Below are 25,148 nucleotides of genomic sequence, written 5' to 3'. Positions count from 1 at the left end.
AGAGAAAAGAAAAGAAAGGAAAAAAGAAAAGAAAGAAAAGAAAAAGAAAAGAAAAAAAGAAAAGAAAATAAAGAGAAAAGAAAAGAAAAGAAATGAAAATAAAAGAAAGAAAAAAAGAAAAGAAAGAAAGGAAAAAAAGAAAGAAGAAAGAAAAGAAAAGAAGAAAAAAAGAAAGAAAAGAAAAGAAAGAAAAGAAAAGAAAAGAAAAAGAAAAGAGAGAAGAAAAAAAGCTAAGGGCCTTATTTTGAATTTTAAAGCCAATAAACTTCTAAAAAATATTATTAAAGATTGTTTAATAGAAGTTCTTACTGGACTAAGAACTCCACTTAGTTTGCATTGTTTTACACAGCTCAGCATTAGTATTGGTGGTCCAAAGTGGAAAAATCACCACGTTAAATTAGAATCAATTAGAATCAATCATTAGAAATGAGGGTGGTGATTTGGGTTTTACTAAAAGCTTATATTCTTTGCGCCGTGTTCTTTTCACATCTTTTTGTCAACAAGGCATGTATCAGAAGTTATACATACATAAATAAATATTAAAATAATAATGCAATGGTTTATCATCCAATGGATTACTCAGAATGGTCAAAATTCAATGGATTATTTAGAATGGTTTTATTAACAATATTTATAAAGCCATACGATTTGTAAGCTGGGGAGTCTTTGAAGATGCTTAGTACAATGGAGAACAATGGAATTGTTCCATCGGATTGTTCCATGGCAATATATGTGAATTAATCTACCTGTGACAGACATGTTTAATCTGAGGTGGGAATATGGTTGTATTTCTCCACAATCATCAAGCAAGACCTCCTGTATGGTCCCAAAAGGAAGAAATCACTTATGGTTGTAACCTCATGCTCTGTGAAACTAAATTACACAGCACTTGTTTTGTTTTGTTTTAATTTTTATTTATTTATTCATGATAGACATAGAGAGAGAAAGAGAGGGAGAGAGAGAGAGAGAGAGAGAGAGAGAGGCAGAGACACAGGAGGAGGGAGAAGCAGGCTCCATGCCGGGATCCCGACATGGGACTCGATCCCAGGTCTCCAGGATCACGCCCTGGGCCAAAGGCAGGTGAAAAACCACTGAGCCACCCAGGGTTGCCAATTATACAGAACTTGACCATCTACCAGGGGCATCCTTAAGAGAGCCCCAAACAAATAGATGGGGGCTAATGTTAGTGTGCTCCAGAGACCCTGGATGCAAGCATCCTCCAGCACACATACTTCGAATGTTGAGAATGACAGGTTTATTTTAGCTAGATGCCAGTGAAAATTAGTCTCACCCTTGATTCAACCTGTGCAACCATCAGTGTTCATCGAGTGCAGCCGAGATGAAAATTTGCTTGCCATGTAGCTCTACCCACCAATTTGAACATTACAATCTGCAACCTCATTCTCATTGAATAAATCAGTGTAGTGATTTATGTTTTCATGTAGGATTTGATAATAGGAGATATATTCATTCTTTCTTGTGCTGACAGCATGAATTTTCCTAATTCGCAAAGCTGGGACTCTGGACCAAGATTCGTCACCAAGATCAAGGTCGTACTGCAATGACTGGTAACAGTCTCCATTCTCTCCTAGCAATGCACATCTTTAGAAGGTCAGCAAATAAGCACATAGCGGCTTTACGGAGATAACACAGTACTTAGCACCAAAGAAGTACTCTGCATACATTTATCGACCCAATCAATCTATCTTATCATTGCGGCACCATTGAGAAGATTAGTAATTACAAATGCAAGTTTAAGTTGTGAGGACAGATTTATGAAGAGAAGGGATGGCTCATAAAGACGTATCTATGAAACAAAATGTCCAGGTAGCTAAAAATTTTTGGGACTCTCCTTGCAGTAAGCAAACTTAGAAATGAACTGAAGAAATTTATAGTTTTCATATATTCTGTGTAATGTGAAATTCAAAGAGTTCCTTAGTAAGATATTAATATGTTTAATAATAGGGCAAGGTCCCACTAGGGAAACAGTACAATATGCTACTGTACTGTTTTTTTTTTTTTTAAGGAATTTATTGTAACTTTTTTTTTTTTTTTTTTTTTTTTATGATAGTCACAAAGAGAGAGAGAGGCAGAGACACAGGCAGAGGGAGAAGCAGGCTCCATGCACCGGGAGCCCGATGTGGGATTCGATCCTGGGTCTCCAGGATCGCGCCCCGGGCCAAAGGCAGGCACCAAACCGCTGCGCCACCCAGGGATCCCTGTACTGTTTTTTAAAACAAATGCAGTTTTAAAAAAAAATCTAATTTTATAAATTTATCTGGCCTCAAAATTTCATGTAAGAGCTTGTGAGCCTACATTCTTTTCTGTCACATTATCAAAGAAAACTTATCAATGTCTTATTCGGTAAAGTTCTTAAAAGCTCCTATATATTTGAGTGCTATGGGGACACTGAATAAAGAGGCAGATAATGTAGAGGAAAGAATGGACACTAAATCAGAGACGGCAATACATACTGGTTTAAATGTCAGTAAATGGGTGAAATTTGCTATATCCTTCTGACCTTTAGTCTTCTCATTTGTTAAAAGGAATTTTGGGAGGCTTAAAAGTAATATTATAGAAATAACATATGAGATAAAAGAAGTAATGATAATGGCAGATTGTAGCTGCTATTGTTGTTATAATGATGATAACTGTGAACATTACGGCATGCCACGGTTACATTTCTGAACTCTTTAATAGTTGCAACAAAGGAAATGTTGCTTTAATGTTGGAGGGTCCAGAGTGTTCACCACTTTAGTATTTCAAATTTCAAAAATTCTGATATAGGGGAGACAAATATACATTGAATCAGATTCCAAACCAGTGAGATTATTTGCACTGTTTTAAAGGCTAAGGAAATTATTTGGATGAGTACATGGGAGACTTAATAATTTTATTCAGTTAATCAGTAAATACACATTGCATATTTCATATGAAATGACTGTGACTGTCTTTACCTGAGAAGAGTAGGTGTGACCATCTGAACCACACACGGGGTTGGTATAGGCCACCGGGCACTGCTTGCAGGTGGATGATATGGGACCCCTCCATTGCTTATGGCCTACTCCCGCATCTTTCATGCTGTTAAAACAACAACAATAACTATAATTAGTGCATTTTTTAAAAGAATACATAAATTGATATTAGCATCATGCTTTTTTTTTTTTCCAGGTCACTCCAGCTCTTGAAGATAAATAATAATCAGTAAACTCCATGCTCATGTTCAATATACTAATCAATGTGGTATTTATTCTTCATGATAATCTTTAATTTCATATATCAAGATTTTCCCAAAATAAAATAAGAATACATTCCTTGGAGATACTCTGCTGGCCACTTAGTTATGATTCATCATACAGATTTTTTTGTTTTGACTTTGTAGTTATGATGTATTTTTGATAATCCCTGAAACAGAAGTGACAATTGTTCAGCAATAAAGATCTATTCTGTTAAGAACAGTGACAGAAAAGAACACCTGACTCCCCAGGTGTACCCAATGTGCTTGAAAATAAGAGCAGCTTATTTTGAGAGAAAACAGCAATGAGGAACTCTTCCAGCAACGACTAAAATTTAGAAAGCCAAGTTAGTGGGTTTAGTGATAGGCAGTCCTCTTTTTATTGTGTAGAAATACCTCAGAATACATCCATTTTGAGGCTTTGATCTAGAATAACTTGGGAAAACACATTATTTTCTGTTACCTATACTTAAAAGTATTTGTTTTTCCACTTGGATTAAAATGCTTATTGCTCTACCTATTTGTGTGAATGATTTACATACAGAGGGTTAAGTGCTAAGAAATAAAGCAACAGGGAATCTATTCAAAAACACTTAATATCTAGAAATCCTTTAGTAAATCAGTACTCATTCCTATTCATTAAAATTGTTTATAGAGAGACTAATTCGTTGCACCTATCCTAATGAGAAAAGATGTTTTACTAGAAACATTTGCTTCTATTTGCTTTACATTTTTTTCGTGAATAAGTCAAACTTACAGAAAAGTGATCCCTAAACACTGTTAAGAAATATAATCTGAATTTCTATTTTAGGGGAAGAAGTTCAAACTATGTGTTTCAAATTTTGATAAAATCCCGATGGACATTGAGAAGAATTTTTTATCCATTCTTCCCCTCTCCCCAAACCTGCTTGTCCCAAAATTTTTCACGAAGCTGTCATAGCTCCAAACACTTCTCTTTATTTCAAGTCTGTAAATTTTGCCAAAAGACTTACTTTAAAATTTTGCTTGGCCAAAGAATTCATGTCATAAGAGAGAAAATGGGAAAGACAACCATGCTGCTATTACTAATTAACTAATTGGCACAAAATTCTAATGAGAATTAAAACAATAACTGGAAAATTAAAAACATTACTCAATACCACTTTAGACTTATAAATTACAGAAATGGAGCAGAGGGAAATAAAAGAATATTGAATCTGCATTGTTCTTTCACATTGTATAATCAAAGTAAGGCATAAAATTATGCAATCAGATACCTTAGGAAAAATTATTACCAAATTCAGGTTCCTCATCAACAGAAGCTATTTTATTAGAAAAAGCGGCATGACTTGGGATACATATATGTATACAGTATATATGTATATATATAAAAGAAACCCAACTTTAGTTATCCTTATTCCCTTCAAAGCCAGCATTGCTTTCAAATTCTTAAAGTACAACCAAACACTTTCAAGTTCCCAAAGTACATCAATAAACATGGTGTCTTTTATGTAGACTTCATCCTGGTTAGAATTCGCTGAAGTATCATCAACATTATAAACATTAAAATATTGCATATATTTGTACCAGCATTTTGAATAAGAGTTGATGCCAAATTATATCATTTCTGAAACCAGTAGAATATTTACTTATGTTTATTTTTAAATAAAGACATTAGATGAGGGTAAGCTAACCAAAATTCATATTTTAACAAGTACTATTCATACCATAACACCTGGAGGACGAACAGTGAATCATGAACATTTTATTATATTCAGTAAATCCAAAAGAAAGAAGTTAACATTTTGTCATCGTAAGACCGTCTTTAAAGAAAAGACTTTATATTTAACAAAACAGTCTAGAAATTTGAGCCTAAGCTTGAAACCTGAAATTCTAAATACTACAAGTTTTACATGTTCTGAAATCAGCTCAGACTGATGTTATTCACACAAGGAAGAAAATTATTATTTCATTTTCTGTGGAAAGACAAATCACATTTAAGCAATAAAGGGCAATATAGAACGTAGTTTTTCCATCCAGGTATTCATGTTGGAATTAAGGTGTAAATGCAAATGAATTTCTAGGAATCTTATTTGAATAAAAAAATACTTCCAAAAATTCTTAATTAGCAATGTACTGATAGGAATCACCAGATATACACAAATAAGGCATGTAATTATTTCAAAAATCAAAACATCTATTTTTGAAAAAATAAGGGATTTACATGTGAAAACAAAATAAACAATATAACATGATAGACACCGGAGGACAAACAGACCATCATTACCAAAGGCTTTAGGATTCTGAGTAATGTGATCATCTCTGAAGGCAAGGGCCGGCTCTGCAAAAGTCTTGGTGCCCTTAGCCGAGCGCCTCCGGGTAGCTGGGGCGGCTACCAGGTATCTCCACCCACTCCCTTGGCCACCGAAGACACTTGCATCCCAGAGGCTATTTTATCAACGTTATCATGTGATGCAGAGTGTGTTCGGTTTACTATCAGAAATGCTACTCAGAATTAGCATTACTCACACTCTTGTCTATTAACATCTTTGTCTTGTTCTTAAAAAAACTAGTAAAAAAATTTAAAAAAGGAAAGAAAATCTAGTGGTGTAGATGAGGTTATATCCTGAAAATTTCTAAGATTTAGGGGCTCCTGGGTGGCTCAGTGGTTGAGCATCAGCCTTGGGCCCAGGGGGTGACCCCGGGGTCCCAGGATCGGGTCCCACATCCCGCTCCCTGCATGGAGCCTGCTTCTCCCTCTGCCTGGGTCTCTGTCTCTCTCTCTCTCTGTCTCTGTGTCTCTCAGGAATAAATGAATAAAACCTTCAAAAAAATTTCTAAGATTTAATTTAATATCTATGCAGTGTATGTAACACATAAACATGTATAATCACATAAAAATGGAGATTATTTTTTTTTTTGTTCGATTAGTAATTACATTTTGGAGGTCCTGTTTAAGAGGGAACAGCTGTGCTTCTAGGAGAGACAGCAAGGCCATGGGGTGGGGAGTGGAAGGCTTGGGGAAAGGCAGAGGGGGTCGGGCTATCAGAGTGAGTGTCTGGGACATGCGGCAGGAGGAACGAAAGGTAAGAAACCAGCATAAGCAAAAGCATCACTAGGCATATTATCCTGAGTATTCTAAATGTAGAAGATTGTCAATCTTTGAAAGTACATCTAACTTTTTGCTCTACCAAAATCCATTAGCATATAATTATTTTGAATTATTATCAAATGGGTCGATACCATTTGCTCCCGTTAATGAAGCACCAATTCAAGCTGGCTGCAAAATTCTGAAATTACTTAGAGACCACTGTTCCAATAGCAACTCCGCTAGAATAGACTTATAAAAGGTTTACCTTTAAAAGAACTATTCGAAATATAAATAAATAAATAAATAAATAAATAAATAAATAAATGTACTATTTTTCAAAAATACATACTTCAATTTTGAAGATTTAAGAATTTATTTACTGACTTTACTATGGCATCCTATATATGGCCATAATCCTTTCCCTTAAAGAGAAAAAAAAAAGTATTTTTGAACCCAATGAAATGAAGCATTTAAATGATAATCTATGACAAATAAAGTCAAGGATTTTTCTCAAAATCTCCTTATTTGAGTGTTCCGCCATTCAGGTGCTAAGTTAGTTTCATACCAACGTATCTGTCATCGTGCTTCTAGTAGGTTGAAAATTAAACTCCTCAAATGGATTTGTACGATTGCTGGTGCTCCTTCCCATGGCTTCCCCTGGGGCAGTTGAGCTCGCCCTTCACCCCCTTTGCCCCTGGCTCGCCCTTCACCTTCACCCCCGTCTTCCCTGTAGGATGGCAAGCAGCAGTCACACGGGGTGGGGGGGCGGAGAGCCAACGGTCTCTCGTTTCTCTAATAACTACAATGTTAATTACCTCTACATCTGTTTATTCCATTATGGTCTGTTTGGTTTTCTGTTTAGTTAATCAATTTGTGCATTTTAACAATATAATGTGAACACAATGTCCGTGTTTTTTTAGGATTTACATTGATTTTGGAAGGAGTACAAATGATGCTACCAAAACGGTCAGGAGGAAAAAAAAAAAAATCTCATTCCAGTTTGATTTAATTTTGATACATGACCATGTCATTTATCAGTCTTGACAAGTCACTAACCTCCCTGGGTCTTAATTTCTTCCCTTATACAATGCGAGGCTCCATCGGTATGGATCATCTGATCTTGAGTCTATAAATCTGTAATAAAATTACTTATACAAAGACACTCAAAAATGCGAAGCATAGACAGTGAGTGCATTGGGGCCATATGTTAGGATTTCAGGACTTGACAGCATTACCAAGCGAAACAAATATATCACCGTGGTGTGAAGGGTGTGGACTGGGCCAAGAGCCAGACTGGAGTGCTGAAGTTGCAAAATTCAGCTATCTCAAGGGAGCAAAAGAAACGTACGGAGGAAGGCCAGTCTTGTGATAACTAATACAAGAGAGAAGATAAAACGTGGCGTGCTTAAAAAGGCCTGATTTCTATGAAAGTATATGTAAGAATTAAATAATACTCCTATTATAATATCAAAAAGCATCACTGATAAATCCTAAAAACAAAAAAATATCATATTTATAGTATAGACAATTATAGATCTTTCTAAAACTCTGTAGTCCCTAAATCCGACATCACACATAATGAATTCTCATTTTCTTAGGCCACAAAAATAACAAACCGAAAAAAATGCCCATTTATTTATTATGTATTTACCTGAGGAGGGGAATCATCAGGGTTTAAGTCTTAATTTCTTAAGTGTATTTGCTTTTTTCTCTACGCACTTATACTAACTTCACTTCAACAGAAGATGTCATCTTAATCTGCTAAGACAACAGGCAAGGGGACACGGATATTCTGTGAGTATCTGAACCGAGGACAGCCCAGTGTGATGTACTTCTCGTCTCGTTAATACCTAACGCTTCAGTTCCTTGGGGCAGGCAGGTTTTTTAAGTTCTTGGGGAAGAATTCTTTCTTTTTTTTTTTAATGAATTAATTTTTATTGGTGTTCAATTTACCAACATACAGAAGAATTCTTTCTTAACACATAGTTAACAACTTACACTTCGTTCCCATTGGCCATGGCGCTTCAACAAACGAGGCTGCCCGTATTACTTTTTTTTGCCATGGGTGTTAGAAAAGGACGGATGGTATTAGCAAGGTGCAGGAAATCATCTTTGGGGGCCACACAAATACATGGATTTCATTCAAAAACCCCCTACAGAACTTATTAAAACTGTAGCAGCAGCCATTTGCTTCCCATGATTTTTGTACTTAGTATGACAGTAGTTTAAACAAAGGAGCAAGACACAAGCAAATCAATTTTAATTTTAAGTAAAAAAGACATATTCTACAAATACAAAACAAACATTCATTTATATTAGAACGCCTTATTAACTATGGCTACAGAACTACAGAGATCATATAACAATAAGTTGGCATCGTTTATCCTGCAATGTGAACAGAAACTTCTTGTTCCGTATATATTACAAAGAAGTAAGGTTCATAGAGAAAGCTCACTTGGGGGTGTCTTTCAAAATTCAGTGATGGGAGTAATTAATTAGGTGTATCTTTAAAAACTATTCATTGCATAAATTGAATGCATCCTAAAAATTGACTGTAGTAATAAATTCTCATCATGACCTCTATTTACCAAGTCAACTTATATCGTACAGTAGTGTTGCCAGGAAATCAATGTAATTAGTGATTTAGAGAGCATACATTTTACAGAGTAATAAAATTAAATATCAGAGTTTAGAGTGATGTGGATAATTTATAATGTTCCACACTTTCTTTGAACAAATCTTAAAATAATATTGCTACTTAAGTAGAGTACAAGTGAGGTTTATTTCAACAACCAGCATAGTTGAACAAGGATCTTACTAACACAAGAAACCAAGTTAGTAAGGGTAACTTTCTATCAAAGAGTGTTTCCCTGACCTTATCTATCTATATCTATCTATCTATCTATCATCTATCTATCTATCTATCTATCTATCTATCTATCTATCTATCATCATCTATCATCTATCTATCTATTTAAGCTTTTATCTATTTATTCATGAGAGACCCAGAGAGAGGCAGAGACACAGGCAGAGGGAGAAGCAGGCTCCACGCAGGGAGCCCGACGTGGGACTCGATCCTGGGTCTCCAGCATATGCCCTGAGCCAAAGGCAGATGCTCAACTACTAAGCCACCCAAGTGTCCCTCTGTGACCCTATTTAAAAGGATGTTATCATTCTGAGATTTGAATCATAGACAAATTATAATATTTGAATGATACCGTTCATCAAGTAAAAAGTTTTTTTAAGCCGTGAGCATCTTCACAATTATTAAAGACATCAGCAAATAACTTCAATTTCAAAATAGACATTACTATAAATGACACTTCTTTCTCAATCTGATCCCCAATGGGCTGAATGAGTACTAACGGTTTAAAATGCATAAACTGTAAGTGATGTCAAATTCGGATTGTAGTCCTTCTAGTTTGCACATAATTAATTTCAAACATTATTTCAGTTACTAGAGCCCTCTTTATTTAGCTATGGTGAAAGTATATCCAACTGCGAAGGATCTAGATTGTGTAAGATTTGGGGGTGCTATTATGGATTAGAAACATCCGTAAGTCTACTTCCAGCAAAAGACAGACCAAGAGATGGGGAATTCATGATCTTACATATGATAAACCAATTATCTAATTAACAAGTATGTATAAATGTGTTCATTGAAAGAAGAGCTGGAAATGTACTTTTGGTTTTCAAGCTACTAAAATATCATAAAACAGAATTTTAGGAACTGAGTTCCTGAGTTTATTTACACAAATTAAAGGATAGACTTTCATGTGTGTTGATAGTCTATTGTGTGCTAGACACATATATTGCAATGTTATCTATTATTTTAGTAATAATATGCAATATGTGTTTTTTTTTTTTTTAATTTGGAACAGGGAGAAACAGGGAGGTGAAGGGAGCTTGATTACCTTGCTCAAGTTTCTAGTGCTTGTGATTAAAGATACGGACTTCAAGTGTTCAATGTTTTACTTTGTCACTAATGTTTTCCTTTCCTTGCCATAATGTGCATATAAAGTTTTAAATGTCATGGAAAATTACATCCCATATTTCATAAATTTCCATATGAGTATTGCTTAACAGGTGAAAAAAGACAATTACTTCAAATTTACTTTAAAAAAAAGATCTACACCAGTAAGTGTTGTCTAGAGAACATACCTGGCTGATTAAAGGTGAAATTTATATAGCGTGTAATAAATTATATACTACATACGTGATTCCGATTTAGGGAATCGATACAAAGATTAATTTACTAATACATGAATTGGTTCTATGTGATTTGCATTGACAGCTGTAATTTCATTCCAGATGTGAGAATGTTTACAAAGTCTGGCTTCCTATATTTGAAATAGTAACTCAGAAATTCTTTTGCTTTTTCAATTATTAATGTTCATAAATAAAGCAAGCTTTTAAACATGAATTACATAATGACGTTAACATGGAGTAGTTCTACAGTGTCAGCACCAAGCAAAGTTTGAACTAAGAATGGGTGATCATTAAGGATCCCTTACTACCCAAAGTGATCTACAGATTCAGTGCATTCCTTATCAACATGCAAAAGCATTTTTCACAGAACTAAAACAAATAATACTAAAATTTGAATGGAACCAGTAGAGATGAAAAATAGCCAAAGCCATCCTGAGAAAGAACAACACAGTTGGAGGTATCACAATTCCAGATTTCAAGAAATACTACAAAATTGTAATGATCAAAATAGTATGATACTGGCACAAAAAGAGACCCGTAGATCAATGGAACAGAATAGAGGGCCCAGAGATAAACCCACACTTATATGGTCAATTAATCTATGTCAAAGGAGGCTAGAATATACAATAAAAAAGACAATTTTTTCAATAAACAATATGGGGAAAACTGGACAGCTACATGCAAAAGAATGAAACTGGACCATTTTCTGACACCATGTAGAAAAATAAACTCAAAATGGATGAGAGACATAAATATGAGATTCGAAGGCGTAAAAATCCTAGAAGAGAACGGAGGCAGTAATTTCTCTGACATTGGTCATAACATTTTTCTAGATAAGTCTTCTGAGGCAAGGGAAACAAAAGCAAAAAATGAACTATTGAGACTACCTTAAAACAGAAAGCTTCCTCATGACAAAGGAAACCCCAACAAAACAAAAAGGCAGTCTGCTGAGTGGGAGAAGGTACTTGCAAAGGACACGTCCGATAAAAAGTTAATGACCAAAATATATAAAGAACTCATACAACTCAACACCAAAAATGTACTTTGATTGTGAACTGGGTTGTGTCTGTTTTTCTAAACAGAAGGGGATATTTTTTACCTACTCTGCTACAAGTACACCTGACAGCTTCTGCAGAAGCGTTCACCAATTAAATACCACATTTTATTTAAGAAAACAGTCAAAGTTCATTCAAAGTTTAGGGAAGGAAACCAGCATTTTCTTCAGGTGTTGTCTTTATGAAAGTCCCTGCTCTTGACCTCCTCTTTGCTTATTGCTTTATTGGAGGAGGAAAGTCATCGAAATAAGAAAGGAGAAAGAAGCTACCATGTTGTGCTTGAGTCTGATTTATAGGCTGAGAGAAAGAGAGTACAAAACTTTCATTTTGCATTAACTCTTATTCTTCAAGTAAACTAGCTAATAAAATTACAAAGAAAGTTAGGAGTTTTTGACTCCATATTATTTTTTCTATAAGCTTCTATTCAATTCCTGTCCTGAAAGCATATATTTTTCTTTTCTTTCTTTTCTCTTTTCTTTCTTTCTTTTTCTTTTTCTTTTTTTGTTTTTTTTTTGAAAGCATATACTTCTAAGCATGTATTGACTCCTTCCTTCTGAAGTAATAAAGAATAGAATCAGACATACCAGGCAAGGACATTTTCTTAAAGAAACATCTCAATAATGTGCATGATATCCAAAAGGTTATCGGAAAGACCTTTCAAACAGCTTTATTGCTTTTTTTATTTATAATATATTATTACTTATAGTTACAGCTACTGACCATGTCCCAGGAACAGAATTAGGCATTATGACAACGCTGTCACTGGCTCACCTGGTTGTTTGTCATCTTCTAACCTATAAATAGTAGTATGCACACTTCTAAATATTTGTTTATTGATATACCCATCAATATACCTGATAATGTGTCCAGAAAGTATTTTACAATCTGAAGGTAATAGGTAGGTGGACTCATTGAATTCATGGAGCTTGCAATTTGTTTGGAGACAAAAAGATGAGCATAGCTTGCAGTGAGGCTTTCCTGTGGTCCAACAAGTAATAAGGACAATTTAGATCTTATACGGACAACTTCTTACTCATGTTTGAGGTCACACAATATTTTATGGCTCTTTAATCACACTTTTACCTCTTGTTTGGTATTGCACATACTCCCTTTGTAACCTATGCCTTTTATTTACTTATCAATTACATCCTAACTGCCCTCCATACGCTTACCTTTCTCATTTATCCCAGGCTCACTCATGCTCCCCTAGTTCTGAGTCTCTATTTTGCCTCCATTACATCAGCTGCACCATCAGGAGACATACTTGTGCCTGATACCTACTCCTGTTCTACTTCTGTTATTTCTCTGAGCCCTGAGATTGGGAGGTAAGGAGCCACTTTTAGCAAAGGCCTACCTTTTGCGGCCTAAAAATATTTTCACCTTCTGCTGAGTCCCGCTATTTACAAACAAGCAGCTGAGCAGCAACAGAGGTCATCGCTGTCACAGCACAGGATTGGACAGAAATCAAACTTAGGCACACATCCTCTGGAGTCACCGTACCACATTCTGACCTATGTGCAGTTTGTTTAATCATATTTCTGATTTTCTTTTGTTTAGATCATGCTTCCAGAAATAGAGTTTCCAAAATTTGAGAATGTATTTGCTTCCTACATTGGCTGTCACACATCACCAAAAACCTTCTGGTTCAAGACAACAGAAGGCTAATCTCATAGTCATGGAGGTCATGAGTCCAAAATCAGTTTGCCTGGACTAAAATCAAGGCATCAGCAGGGCTACACTCTCTTGGGATGTTCTAGGTGATGGCTGTTGTTCCTTGGGTTTTGACCATCTCTGTCTGCTCCATCTTCCCGCCATCTTACCCCACCTTGTGTCTATGTCAAAACTCCCTCTCTCTCTCTCTTAAAAGGACACATTGTGATTGCATTTCAGGTCTACTCCAGTAACCCAGGATAACCTCCTCCTCTCAAGATCTTTAACTAAATCACACTTTTTTCCATAGAAGATAATATTCACTCTTTTGTCATTTAAGATAATACCGATTCTGGAAATTAGGACATGGACATATTTTGGGGACAACCATCCAGCCTGCTACTGGAAGGATACTTGGAAGAAGATAGATTTTGTTTTTTTTTCACCACAAAGGTGCTAGAGTAATGAAGTCTCTGGTTTGGAGAGATGTCTTAATCCTATGTAGAAATCCACAGTGAGAAATCCATATGCATTTTGTCATATGATTCCAAATGAACCCTTTTACATTTAAAGAGGAATGTATGGTCCATGGCAATATCTTGGGACTTACATATTGTCCTTCAGCTATCACAAGGCTGTGCTACTCTGCAAATATGTGCTTAGTCTCAACCACAGAAACAGAGCCAGATATTACTTACTCTTCTCTCAGGAGAGGACAGTTCTGGGCTTCCCAGTCCATGTACTTTAGACTCACATTCTGTCTCAGTGAATTATTCCACCATTTACTTTACTTACTTGACTATCTTTAGGGAAACTGAGTGCTAGAGTCACGAAGAGTGAAAAATGATAAAAGTGTCATTCTTATGGATGAGCAATAAAAAACAATCATATCAATGTGCCTTATCTGGCCCTCATTTTGATTGGTAGAAGAACACCTGATAAAGGCAATGGGGACTTCTTTGTGTTCCTTGGCATTTAGAAGTAGTGGTCACTGGGGGCAAGTTGAAAGAGAATAGTGGGTAGATGAACTAAGTGTCATGTGAAAGGGAAAAACATAGTCTCCATGGCATCCAGGGTTGACAGGAAAGGAGTCTTTGCATTATTCCAGGAATCTATTTCAGAAAGTGTGGTCCACAGGCTTTATTCTACGTGTGGGATGATTTTGGTTTTTGTACTCTGCTAATCTTTTCCAGAACTTTATAGAAGCTCTCTTCCCTCTCCACTAATCTTTTCAACTTTTAATCACAACTCCTCATTCTTCCTCCAGTATGCTTCCCTGAGACTGGCACAAAGTAAGTACTCAGTAAATATCATTGAATGGATAAGTAAAGGAAAGTAAACGAAAGAAAGCAAGAAAGACAGCAAAAGGCGGGGGGATGATAGGGCTCCCTGGTTGAACACAAAGGATGGTTCCTATTTTATCTTAGTTCTATGTCTACTTAAGCAGCAGAAATTCTGTAGCTTTATTTTCTTACTAGATAAATTTATTATAAATAATTTGTAAAGTAAGTTCTTGCTAAAAGTCATTATGGCTTGCCATATTAAAAGCCAGTCAATTTGAACAGAATAAAACAATAGAATTGGCCCTGAATTCAAACAAAAGTCTTATTTTTGCTAACAATTATTTTACACTATAGCATAAAGGAATATGACAAAGGCATTTAACATTATTTCCCTGGGCAGATTCAGTCTATCAAGGACTATTTTTTTTTAATATGTTCTCCATTACTCATCTAGGAAGCAAGCATCAGGAAATGAACAACTTGGCTCTTCACATCTGCATGGAGCAGAGTGATTTATATAGACGTTTTCTTTTCAACAAGACGTTGACTCTTAAAAAAACATTGCGAATTTACTGCATTATTTGCTTCTCAGTTAACTTTTTAGAATAATAAATAATCTATTTAATCTATAATCTCATGCTAATTCTCTTTGAAGAACACTTTGCCACAGTCCCTCTTGCCCTTCTGGCAGTTTTTTTTTTTCTGTTTGACCATTTAAAGGCAATAAAACATACAGTAGACAAAGAGCACTCTACATTTCCCAAGTCCCCCATTAGCACTGCCTGTGAGGAATAGAATGCTAGTTAATGATTTATCATGTTTACTGCTAAATTTTACTGACCAAACACTGAGAAGTGGAATTTCTGGGCCGAAATAAGGTTAGTGAATCCTCTGCTGCAGGATCACAAGTCTGTCAAGAAGCTCTCCAGAAAGCTGCCCAGTATCTTTCTCTATTGAAGAGATGCTTAAATGGGTACCTTATCTACTGAAACTCAGCTGTAGAGATTATTTTTTTTTTTATTTTTAAATATTTTATTTGCGGGATCCCTGGGTGGCGCAGCGGTTTAGCCTTTGGCCTGGGGCACGATCCTGGAGACCCGGGATCAAATCCCACATCGGGCTCCCGGTGTATGGAGCCTGCTTCTCCCTCTGCCTGTGTCTCTGCCTCTCTCTCTCTCTCTCACTGTGTGCCTATAATAAATAAATAAAAACAAAAAAAAAATTAAAAAAATAAATATTTTATTTGCTTATTTAAGAATGTGTGTGTGTGTGTGTGTGTGTGTGTGTGTTAGAGAGAGAGCAAGTGTAGGAGCAGAGAGAGAGGGAAAGAGAGAATCCCAAGCAGACTCCCTGCGGAGTGTGGACCCTGCCCTGGGGCTCCGTCCAATGCCCAGAGATCATGACCTGAGCCAAAATCAAGAGTAGGATGCTCAACTGACTGAGGCACTCAGGTGCCCCACAGCTGTAGACTTTAGATCTAATAATATTTGTGTACTCTGTGTTTCTTATTGGAAGTTTATTTTCTTGAGTTTTTGTTTGCTTATTTTGTTTATATTGGTTTGATAAAAATCAAACTTGAATTACTTAGGATTTGGGTGTAAATAGGCAAAGATGACTTGGCTTATTTTAATCCTATTGGTATATTATCCAGACATCCAAGCTTGGGTAAGAAGCATGCCATGGGTTGTAGCATAACAGGATGGCAAACATTGGGGTTTTATGCTGAAGATCCAGCATGGGATAAGTTTTAATTTATTTATATTTTGTTCTTTGTATATGTCCTTTGGTGAATATTTTCAGTATTTCTGAATTCCTTTAATCACTTCCCAATGTCAGACCAAATAGACCCTTAGAATAATCCTGTCCCACAAAATTTAGTAGATATAAATATAGATCTATGTTTATGTACCACTATGGCCTTTGTAGAAAAAGAAACTCTGTAAATATGCTTACAGTTAAGAGTCTTGTCCTTATATCAACAGAGGAAGGCAGCCTCATCTCACCAAGAAATACCCCTCTTGGTTTAACATGTGTATAATAAATTAATTTTTATTAAAATTTAAGGGTAACACTGTTAAACATAATATCACCATAAATAGTGGATATTTAAAACTATGTGGACATATTATTAGCTAAAATATATTTCATTTAACATATTTAAAAAGAAAAGGATAGAAAGTAATTCCTAGTATTCTTGATTTCAAGTCAGACATCAACTCCACTATTCTAAGTACAATTTATTTTTAAAAAATAATTACTGACTTCTCTAAGTTCCCCAAGTATAGAACTGCAATCTTGGACTTAAAAGTGTGAAGAGATAATGAAAGCAGAAATGTCATTCTCAGCAAAATATATGTTAAAGTCAATGTCATGCTTACGAATTTCCTAATATGCAACATGAGAGTTTGAAACTCCCTTCTAATTTAGGATAATTAATATAAATCACAGTAAAGCATTAAAGTTATTTTTTATGACTCACTTTAAGCAAGTGTGCAAGTATGTCTCAATCCTACTGAGAAAACATATAACATTTTTCTTCTCAAAGTTCCAGACATCAATTTACACAACCCTTGAATGAACAATTAGTAGACAGATTTCCTTTCAAAGTTTATGGATTTTTTTTATGGGAAGATTATTGTTCGAACAGCATCTCCATCATTGTCATCAAGAGAAAATAAATTGCGATATAATAATCCCTTTGGTGAAGCTAAATTTTACAAACCCTCAGATTGGAATGAAATGCAGATGTTGAGTAATTGGTGAAGCTTTACTAAATATAGAATATGAGAAGAAATTAAAATGTGGTTTATGAATTATTCATTGAGTTTCATATTCAATAACCACGAGAACCCTGTGGGTTCCTAGGATCCTGTCGGCATACTCAGAGCCACACAGCATGCTCGGTCACATCTGCAGAACTTCAGTTTTCTCGAGGATATGAGGGAAATTATACATCTTTTAACAGAAAATTGTCACCTTTGGCATTTGCTTCGGGCTACATTCTCCAGATATCATCTGAAATAACTCTAAGGGAAGGTTGTGAGATCTGTTTTCTCTAATGAGCTATTTGAACTTAGTTTTCAGACTTCTGTCCTTGACAGGATTTTAAAATGCTGCCTTCACTTCCATGCAGCCCGACTGCTGGTACGAGATATTTTAACTTTTGCCTTTTTCCTTTGACCTCTGAGCTCTTCCCAGAAGAGGCATTAGAAGAAACTAATGACAGGCATTTATATCACATTTATTTTCAGACAAAAACAAAAACAAAAAACAAAACAAAAAAAAAAAAACCCAAAAAACTAAACTAAACCTCTATTTTAATAATTTAGTAAGTACTAGGGGTGCCCGGTGGCACAGTGGGATAAGCGACCAACACTTGGTCTCAGTTTGAGTCTTGATTTCAGAACCTTAAGATTGCACCCCGTGTCAGGCTCATGCTCAGGGCAGTCTGCTTAAGTCTCTCTCTCCCTCTCCTCTGTATCCCAACCCGCCTCCCCCCAGGCCCACTCTCTCTCAAATAAATAAATAAATCTTTAAAATAGCACTAATAACAATAATAATAATTTAGTAACCAATGAACTGTGCCCTCAAACTCTGCAAAAATGTCCTCTTGGATTATATGCAGAGGGGCAACAGCCTTATTGAACATCCAGGCACAATTTTTCATCTAGTTTTAAATACAGTTCAATCAAGACATTGTATTTTCCATGTACGATACCTTGCTTCTAAGGCGCAATATTCTTACCTTTCTCTGTTAATATCCATAGTCAGGTATCAAGAACACACAGTTATTTACTACAGCAGCTCGATGTTACTAATGCCATGGAATTTGCTAAAAATATGGGTCTTTCAATGTTTTGTGGGAACCAATGCTATATCTATGCTCAGGTTTAGCGTAACCAGCCAACCTCTTCAACGGTGAGCCCAGAGGAGGCACCAGCCGATGGGGGAGCTACACCACCGGAAGCCCCCAGGCACCCCTCCTGGCATACCTCCTTCTTAACTCCGGGAGAGCTTGCTAATGATGGAATCCCAGAATTCCTCTAGTTCTTTCTTTTCATGTTCAAATTCTTCCTTCTTTGCAGTCTGGTGATTTCATTATAACTTGTCAAAAACCTTCTTTTTGTCCTCATCACTCATGTTGCTTTGAAGTTTCTAGTTTGCCTCTAGATTGAACATCTTGATCAGATGTGAAAGGAGAAAAACTTGGAATGATTTCATCGACAGCTTTATGTGAGTTCTTAAGTCCCTTAAATAGGTTTAAGGTAGCCTGTGGCAGTAGGAGGTAAGTTCCCTAAAGAAAGATCCAATATATATTTCATAGCTGCAAGTCATGAAAAAGGAATGCCTAATAAGAGGTTCAGATAGACACTGTGGGATTCATTATGTGTAGAAATAGTACAGGAAAATACCAAAGACGTTCTTAGAAGAGTACTTTGAAACTTTGACTAGTAAAAATATCCCATAAAGAGACTACCACTTCATAGAGGTCATGTTTTGGTTCATTAAGAAATTATATAATGACATAAAGCAATTTTTTATTTTGTTAGTCAAGACGTTTTAGAAAAATGCTGCCCATATTTCGTTTTGTATATGTAATATGTATAAGCCTTGCAGTAACTCCATAGCCTCCAAGGCATTCGTTGCCATCAAGGTAAGAAATTCTGAAGGAAGGGATTCTTATACAGTAAAATGATGTTGGTGAGCTAAAATTCTTTTTTTTTTTTTTTTTTTTTTTTTTTTTTTTTGGTGAGCTAAAATTCTTTGTGCAGAGTCACATTTGCATTCAATAAATATTTCACTACTGCAAATTAAGTTCCAATGGAAATTTTTGCCTGCATCATTTGAATGGTAAACGGTCTTATATAATTGGTTTATAGATTCTTAATGAAAATGGTATAGCATGGTTGTTATACATTGGTGTGACGACCCATGCAAGTCAATGTAATTTTCTACATGATTTTGGTTTTATTTCTTTCTGTTGTTACTTTAAATTTTTCCCTTGCCATTGTTCTGTTTGTGTAGAATACAACCTTAAAAAAATAATCTCAAAATCAAAATTTAAAGAAGGATAAGCAAGGAGTTAAGTATAAAGGACAAATGCTAAGGAACAACTGAGTTACCCTCCATTAAGGATTACGTACTACGGTAGAGTAGAATTTATGACTTTTGTTAAAGATTCACTCATCTCAGTGATATTTGATTTTTCTTTATCCTGACCAATCGTTTATTAAATTTTTAAAAATGTCAGTTTTATGTTTAAAATATACTGTCATGGTTGTTCGGGTTCAAATGGATGGGATGGGGCCCTGAGAGCACTTCATTCCCAGAAATGCCAAAGTGTGGAGTTGAATGCTGTGAATCTTTCCTTTCCTAATTGTGTCTACAATGTTGATGCACGGAGATCGCCAACCAATATAATTATATCACTCCTAACTTGTTTTTTTTCTCTTCTTTTTTTCTGAGCTAAGATCTTCCTTAGAAGATTTTAATAAGATAGACTGAAGGAATGAAGATATTTCAATAGTTTGAGAATCCTCACAGTGAGATTGTGAATCCTAATTTTTCCTTTAGAAATCTGCCATTTCTATGTAGCTTCTTCACAAAATCAAGAACTCTTTCTTTTCAAATATCTTTGAATATCTGAAGAGCTCTTAGTCTGTGTTTCTTCATATAAATACAATAGCAAGATTTATACCACTTCCCTTGCTCAACTGGAAAATAAGTGATTCCATAGAGATATGTTTTTTCTTTCAAGCTGATCCCCAAACCATACGCAGCTTGTATTATTAGTCTAAGTACAACATAACTCTCAAAAGATTTCAATATAATATCTGAAAAAATGTTTAATGTATAAGGTACAATCAATAGAGAAGAAAAATGGTCTTTCCTAACTATGATGTCCACGTTGCAGATGCAAAGGGATCACTGGCCAACATCAACAACATGTTAAGAACTTTTCACCTAAAGAGGGGCAAACTGAAAAGTTTCATCAAGGACTATGCACCATGATGGACAGTTATAATTACACTGTTTGGGGACATTTCCTAATAAACTACTAGCTCTCTTATTCCTTAATTCTACACACTTTTTTTTAACTTAATATTTTTACTGCTAGAAAAATTTGAGTGACTTTGATTAGAATTTTTTTTTCTAGAACATTAATGCCCTTTCAATAGTAAAGTAGTTTATGGAGCACCTGAGTGACTCAGGTCTGCCTTTGGCTCAGGGCATGATCCTGGAGTCCCAGGATCGAGTCCCGTGTCAGGCTCCCTGCATGGAGCCTGCTTCTCCCTCTCTCTCTCTCTCTCTCTCTCTCTCTCTCTCTCTCTTTCTGTATCTCTCATGAATAAATAAAAATAAAATCTTAAAAAAAGTAAAGTAGTTTGTGATATAATTATGGGGAAATGTGTTTTTTTTTTCTCAAAATACTTAGAGTAGAAAGGAGGGAGGACGGTAAAGATTGAGCCATAATATACACAAAGGCTGACATATATAAAAACTATCAACATACCTCATTTATTATTTATGCTATATTTGTGTAGGTTTTTAAATTCAAACTGTTTATTTGTTGGGTGGAGGGGCAGAGGGAGAGGGAGAAAGAGAACCTCAAGCAGACTCCACACCCAGCACAGAGCCTGATGCAGAGGCTCGATCTCCCCACCCTGTGATCACCACATGAGCTGAAATGAAGAGTCTGACGCTTAATCAATCGAGTCACCCATGTAGCCCAGTGTAGGTTTTTTTTTTTAATCAACATTGATTACGGTATTTATTATTACAAGCAACAAGTATGGTTATTGTATGTAGAAAAGAGCTATTCTTAGAAAAGTGGTGTAGTCCTGTTTAATATTCTCTCCTTGTAAAAAGGGACAATGACAGGCATAGTTCGACTGACAGCTCTTTAATAATTCTGCTGGCATCATAAAAATGAAAAAAAAGAAAAGCAGCCTTTCATGAGAGAAGATAAATCAAAGAGAAAAGACTTGAAAAATTACTGCATTATGAAAAGGTCAGACACTTAGATTAACATAGAAGGCACTTACGGAAAACATTTGCATTTCCTGTCAAGTGATCATAAGATGAAGTATAGACAAGAAAGTTAACATGCATTATCCTATAAGACATGCTTCCGTGAGATTTATTTTTGCCCCTAAATATCATATATTTGATAGGAGTTTGTTAAGATCACTTTTTAAAGTCTCCAATTAGATTTGCACTCAAAAATATAAATATGTCAACTTGTCACTTGCCAAAGAGAGTAAATGTGCTTTTTTAGGGATTCCATTAATGTCTTACTCTATCTACCTTTCCCGTAGCCATGCATGCAGGACTTCCTATAGTCACAAATGTTGAGTGATTTTGTATTGCCTTGCCCTGCAATTGTAATATCATTTTAAACCAATCCATTGCTGTAAATAAACAAAATTTATATCACATGAACTTACCTGATATTTAATATCCATCCTCAGATTTTAACTGTGTTTATCCTCAGTGTATCCCCACTAGGATATAAGCTCCCTCAGAGCAATGATTTATACATATTTTATTCAGTTCTATATTCCCTGTGACTAGAATACTCCCTGATGCATAAGTACTCAAGAAATATTTATTTAAAAATTGAATAATTGGCAGTAATTAGTATCTCTTCTCTACATACCAGTTTGACTTAGAGAACTAAATTTATGCTTTGTGTTTATTGTCACCGTAAAATTTATTTCCCTTATATTAACCACTTGTGGCATATTTTCTGATGCTGAATTTGCTAGAAATGATACAGTTCAATGTCCTAAATTCCTTAAAGAAGGAGCCAGTATTGGTTTCTCAATAGATCTTACTCAGAAAATTCCTGGGGAATTTGATCCAACTCCATTATTATTGGGTCTTCTAGATTTCTGTTGGTCTCTTGGGTCTTTTATTCTCTTCCTTTTTCAGCATTTTTCGTACACATTTTACACATTTAAAGTGTGTAGATATAGACGTATAGAGCAGGATGATGAGTTGCTTTATGTCCTAAGTAGTGACAGAAACTCACACTTCACATCCATTGCCATTACTCCTTTGGAAAATTGCATTTGACATGCATTTTTTTAGGGGTTCACACATATCCGTGAACCACAGAAATAAACCTGAAAATATTTTTGATTCATTGCATTGTTTAACTTATCAATGCTTAAAGATCCACAGTTTGTGCAATAAGACACAATTAAAGATATTCTGTGGGTTATTAATACTATATTATTTTGATAATAAGACACCACTTTTCTTTTAACAAGGAAATTCTTAAAGTGCAAACTTTTGAATATGAATCTTCAGTCATTCTGAAGAATATGACTTACATAATAAGGTTTAGGTATTCCTCACATAATTTCAGCCGAGTTTAGTCTAATTCTGGTAACAGCAAAACTATAAGCAACAATATAATTAAGCCAATATATATTGAAATACTTATTTCATCTCTTAAATGAGTGTCGTTTTTAAATATAGTTTCTTTCAGACAAAAGTCTTGGAAGAGTTTTGTTACTAAAATGTCAATTTCAGTGGACATGAGCTGATGGGTTTCTCCCTGAAATAAGAAGTAGGTAAAAATTGTAAAATTAACTTCTTCATAAAAAGTCTATTTGATCTACAGAAGGACAGATGGTTGGATGGATGGATGGACAGATGGATGATGGTAGACAGCAGTAGAAAGACATTTTAGTTCAATCATTTTGAATTTATTTACTCTGCTTTTTTAATCTGTGTACATTAAAGAGTACAGGGCTTTTTTTTTTTTTTTTTTTTTTTTTTTTTTTTTTTTTTGAGTACAGGGCTTTTAAAGCAATATGCTTTCTCACTGAAAACATGGGGAAGACTTTCTGTGTGCCTAGTTGCCTCCACCCTTCATGCAAGGAAGTCGGTGTTGATAGCATAATCACTTATACTTGTTAGAAAAAGCCCTGACAACTCCATGTGTTGGGAAATTTACTAAAAAAAAGATGTTATCTGCAAAACAAAAAGTAAATGTGACTGCCACTGATATGATATTACTTTATTAATATGATATGATATGATAAAGTAATATATTATATGATATATAATATGATAGTGATGATATGATTAATTATGATATTACAAACAATGTGAACCAGTTCCCAATCTCTCCTGGCTCTTCTTTCTACACTGACGTCAGAAGAGATTTTCAAGAGGAAAATCCAATTGTGTCCCTCACTTGCTGAAACATAAGGAAATGGGAGCCTGGCTGGCTCGTCAGGGGGACGTGAGGCTCTTGGTCTCAGGTTCACGAGGTCAAGCCCCACACTGGTTGTGGACCCTACTTAAAAAAAATAACAAAACAACCAAACAACAGTAATGGAAAAGCATAACTTTCAATGTTTTCCTTTTGGAAAAACAACAAATGCCTTTGCCCCACCGGGAAGGTACAGCCTGTCTGCCCCTCCCGGCCCTGCAGCCTCTGCTCGCCCCTGCGCTGGGGCCCCAGCCCGGCCATTTTCCTATCCGGCCTGGCATGCACTTTCTACAGCTTGTCCTCTGACCCACATGCTTGTGTAAACCTTTGTTTTTTACTGAAGTATAGTTGACTTACTCTATTACATTAGTCGCAAGTGTACAATATAGTGATACGACAATTAAACACATTATGAAATGCTCACCGCAATGAGCGTAACTACCATCTGTCACCAGACAAAATTATTACGATATTATTGACTATATTCCCCATGCTGTACTTCTTATCTCCATGATTTATTTATTTTATAGGTGGAAGTTTGTGCCTCTTCATCCCTTTCACCTATTTCCCCCATTCTCCCACAGCTCTCCCCTCTGGCAACCACCAGTTTGTTTTTACTGCTTGGTTGTTTGTTCATTTGTTTTGTTTTTTAGATTCCATGTGAAAGCAAAATTATTTGTCTTTTTCTGTCTCACTTATAAACAACGTTACGCACACACACACACGGAATATTATATGGCTCAGCCATAAAAAACGTATTAATCTATTTCTATAAGCCTCCTCCAAATCCTCCAGATCTCCGCTCTTGCGTCCCTTCCACCGAGAATCGCTCCCTGACTGAATTTTGATTTCTTTCAGAAAACTGTTGCTTCCTCTCTCTCTTTCCATTCTTCTCAGTCTCAGCAAATCTTCTTTGCTGCTGTTTTTGCTGTGAGCGATCACGTCCTATGTCGCCAACCAATGAACTGCGCGTCTTCTGCCAACAGCCACGACACGGAGACCAACTAACTACAGCCTGTGAGTAGCTACAGTTAGCAAAGGTCTTGACTCGTCCTGACAACCACGCTGACTTGTACCCTGAGTGCTAAGGAGTTTCATTACAGAGTTTGAACACCAGCATCAGTGTGAGGAGTTGGAAGGAGTCACTCTTTCAGCTGTGCAAAGAATAAACTAAAATAGACCAAGGGTGGAACACAAAGACACAGAGTTGAAAGCAATTCCACTACTGCAGGCAGGACATGACGGTGGCAACAGAGTTGGTGAGAAGTAGTGTTTTCCAATATAGTTTGAAGGTAGAGCTAACTGGATTTTCTGATAGGTTACACACCGTGTGTAATAAAAGAGATCATAAAAACTTATGAAAAAAATGGAACAGGAATTAATTGAATTTATACAAGAATATTAGGATTGGAAAGTT

General features: G+C 35.7%; 1 protein-coding gene across 3 annotated transcripts in view; it reads right to left on the bottom strand.

Annotated features, from left to right (window-relative positions):
- SPOCK3 (SPARC (osteonectin), cwcv and kazal like domains proteoglycan 3) overlaps positions 1-25,148 on the bottom strand; it is a 409,070-nt gene that overhangs the window by 138,516 nt on the left and 245,406 nt on the right. For all 3 annotated transcript variants that reach the window (XM_055336503.1, XM_055336504.1, XM_055336505.1), the window contains one exon: positions 2,958-3,081. In XM_055336503.1, coding sequence (XP_055192478.1) covers positions 2,958-3,081 — 124 coding nt within the window. The remainder of the gene's footprint in view (positions 1-2,957; positions 3,082-25,148) is intronic.

The sequence above is a fragment of the Nyctereutes procyonoides genome, unplaced genomic scaffold (genome assembly GCF_905146905.1).
Source record: "Nyctereutes procyonoides isolate TBG_1078 unplaced genomic scaffold, NYPRO_anot_genome, whole genome shotgun sequence".
NCBI classification, from domain to species: domain Eukaryota; kingdom Metazoa; phylum Chordata; class Mammalia; order Carnivora; family Canidae; genus Nyctereutes; species Nyctereutes procyonoides.
The sequence above is the reverse complement of the archived record's forward strand: the minus strand, read 5'-3'. Positions and strand labels throughout refer to the sequence as shown.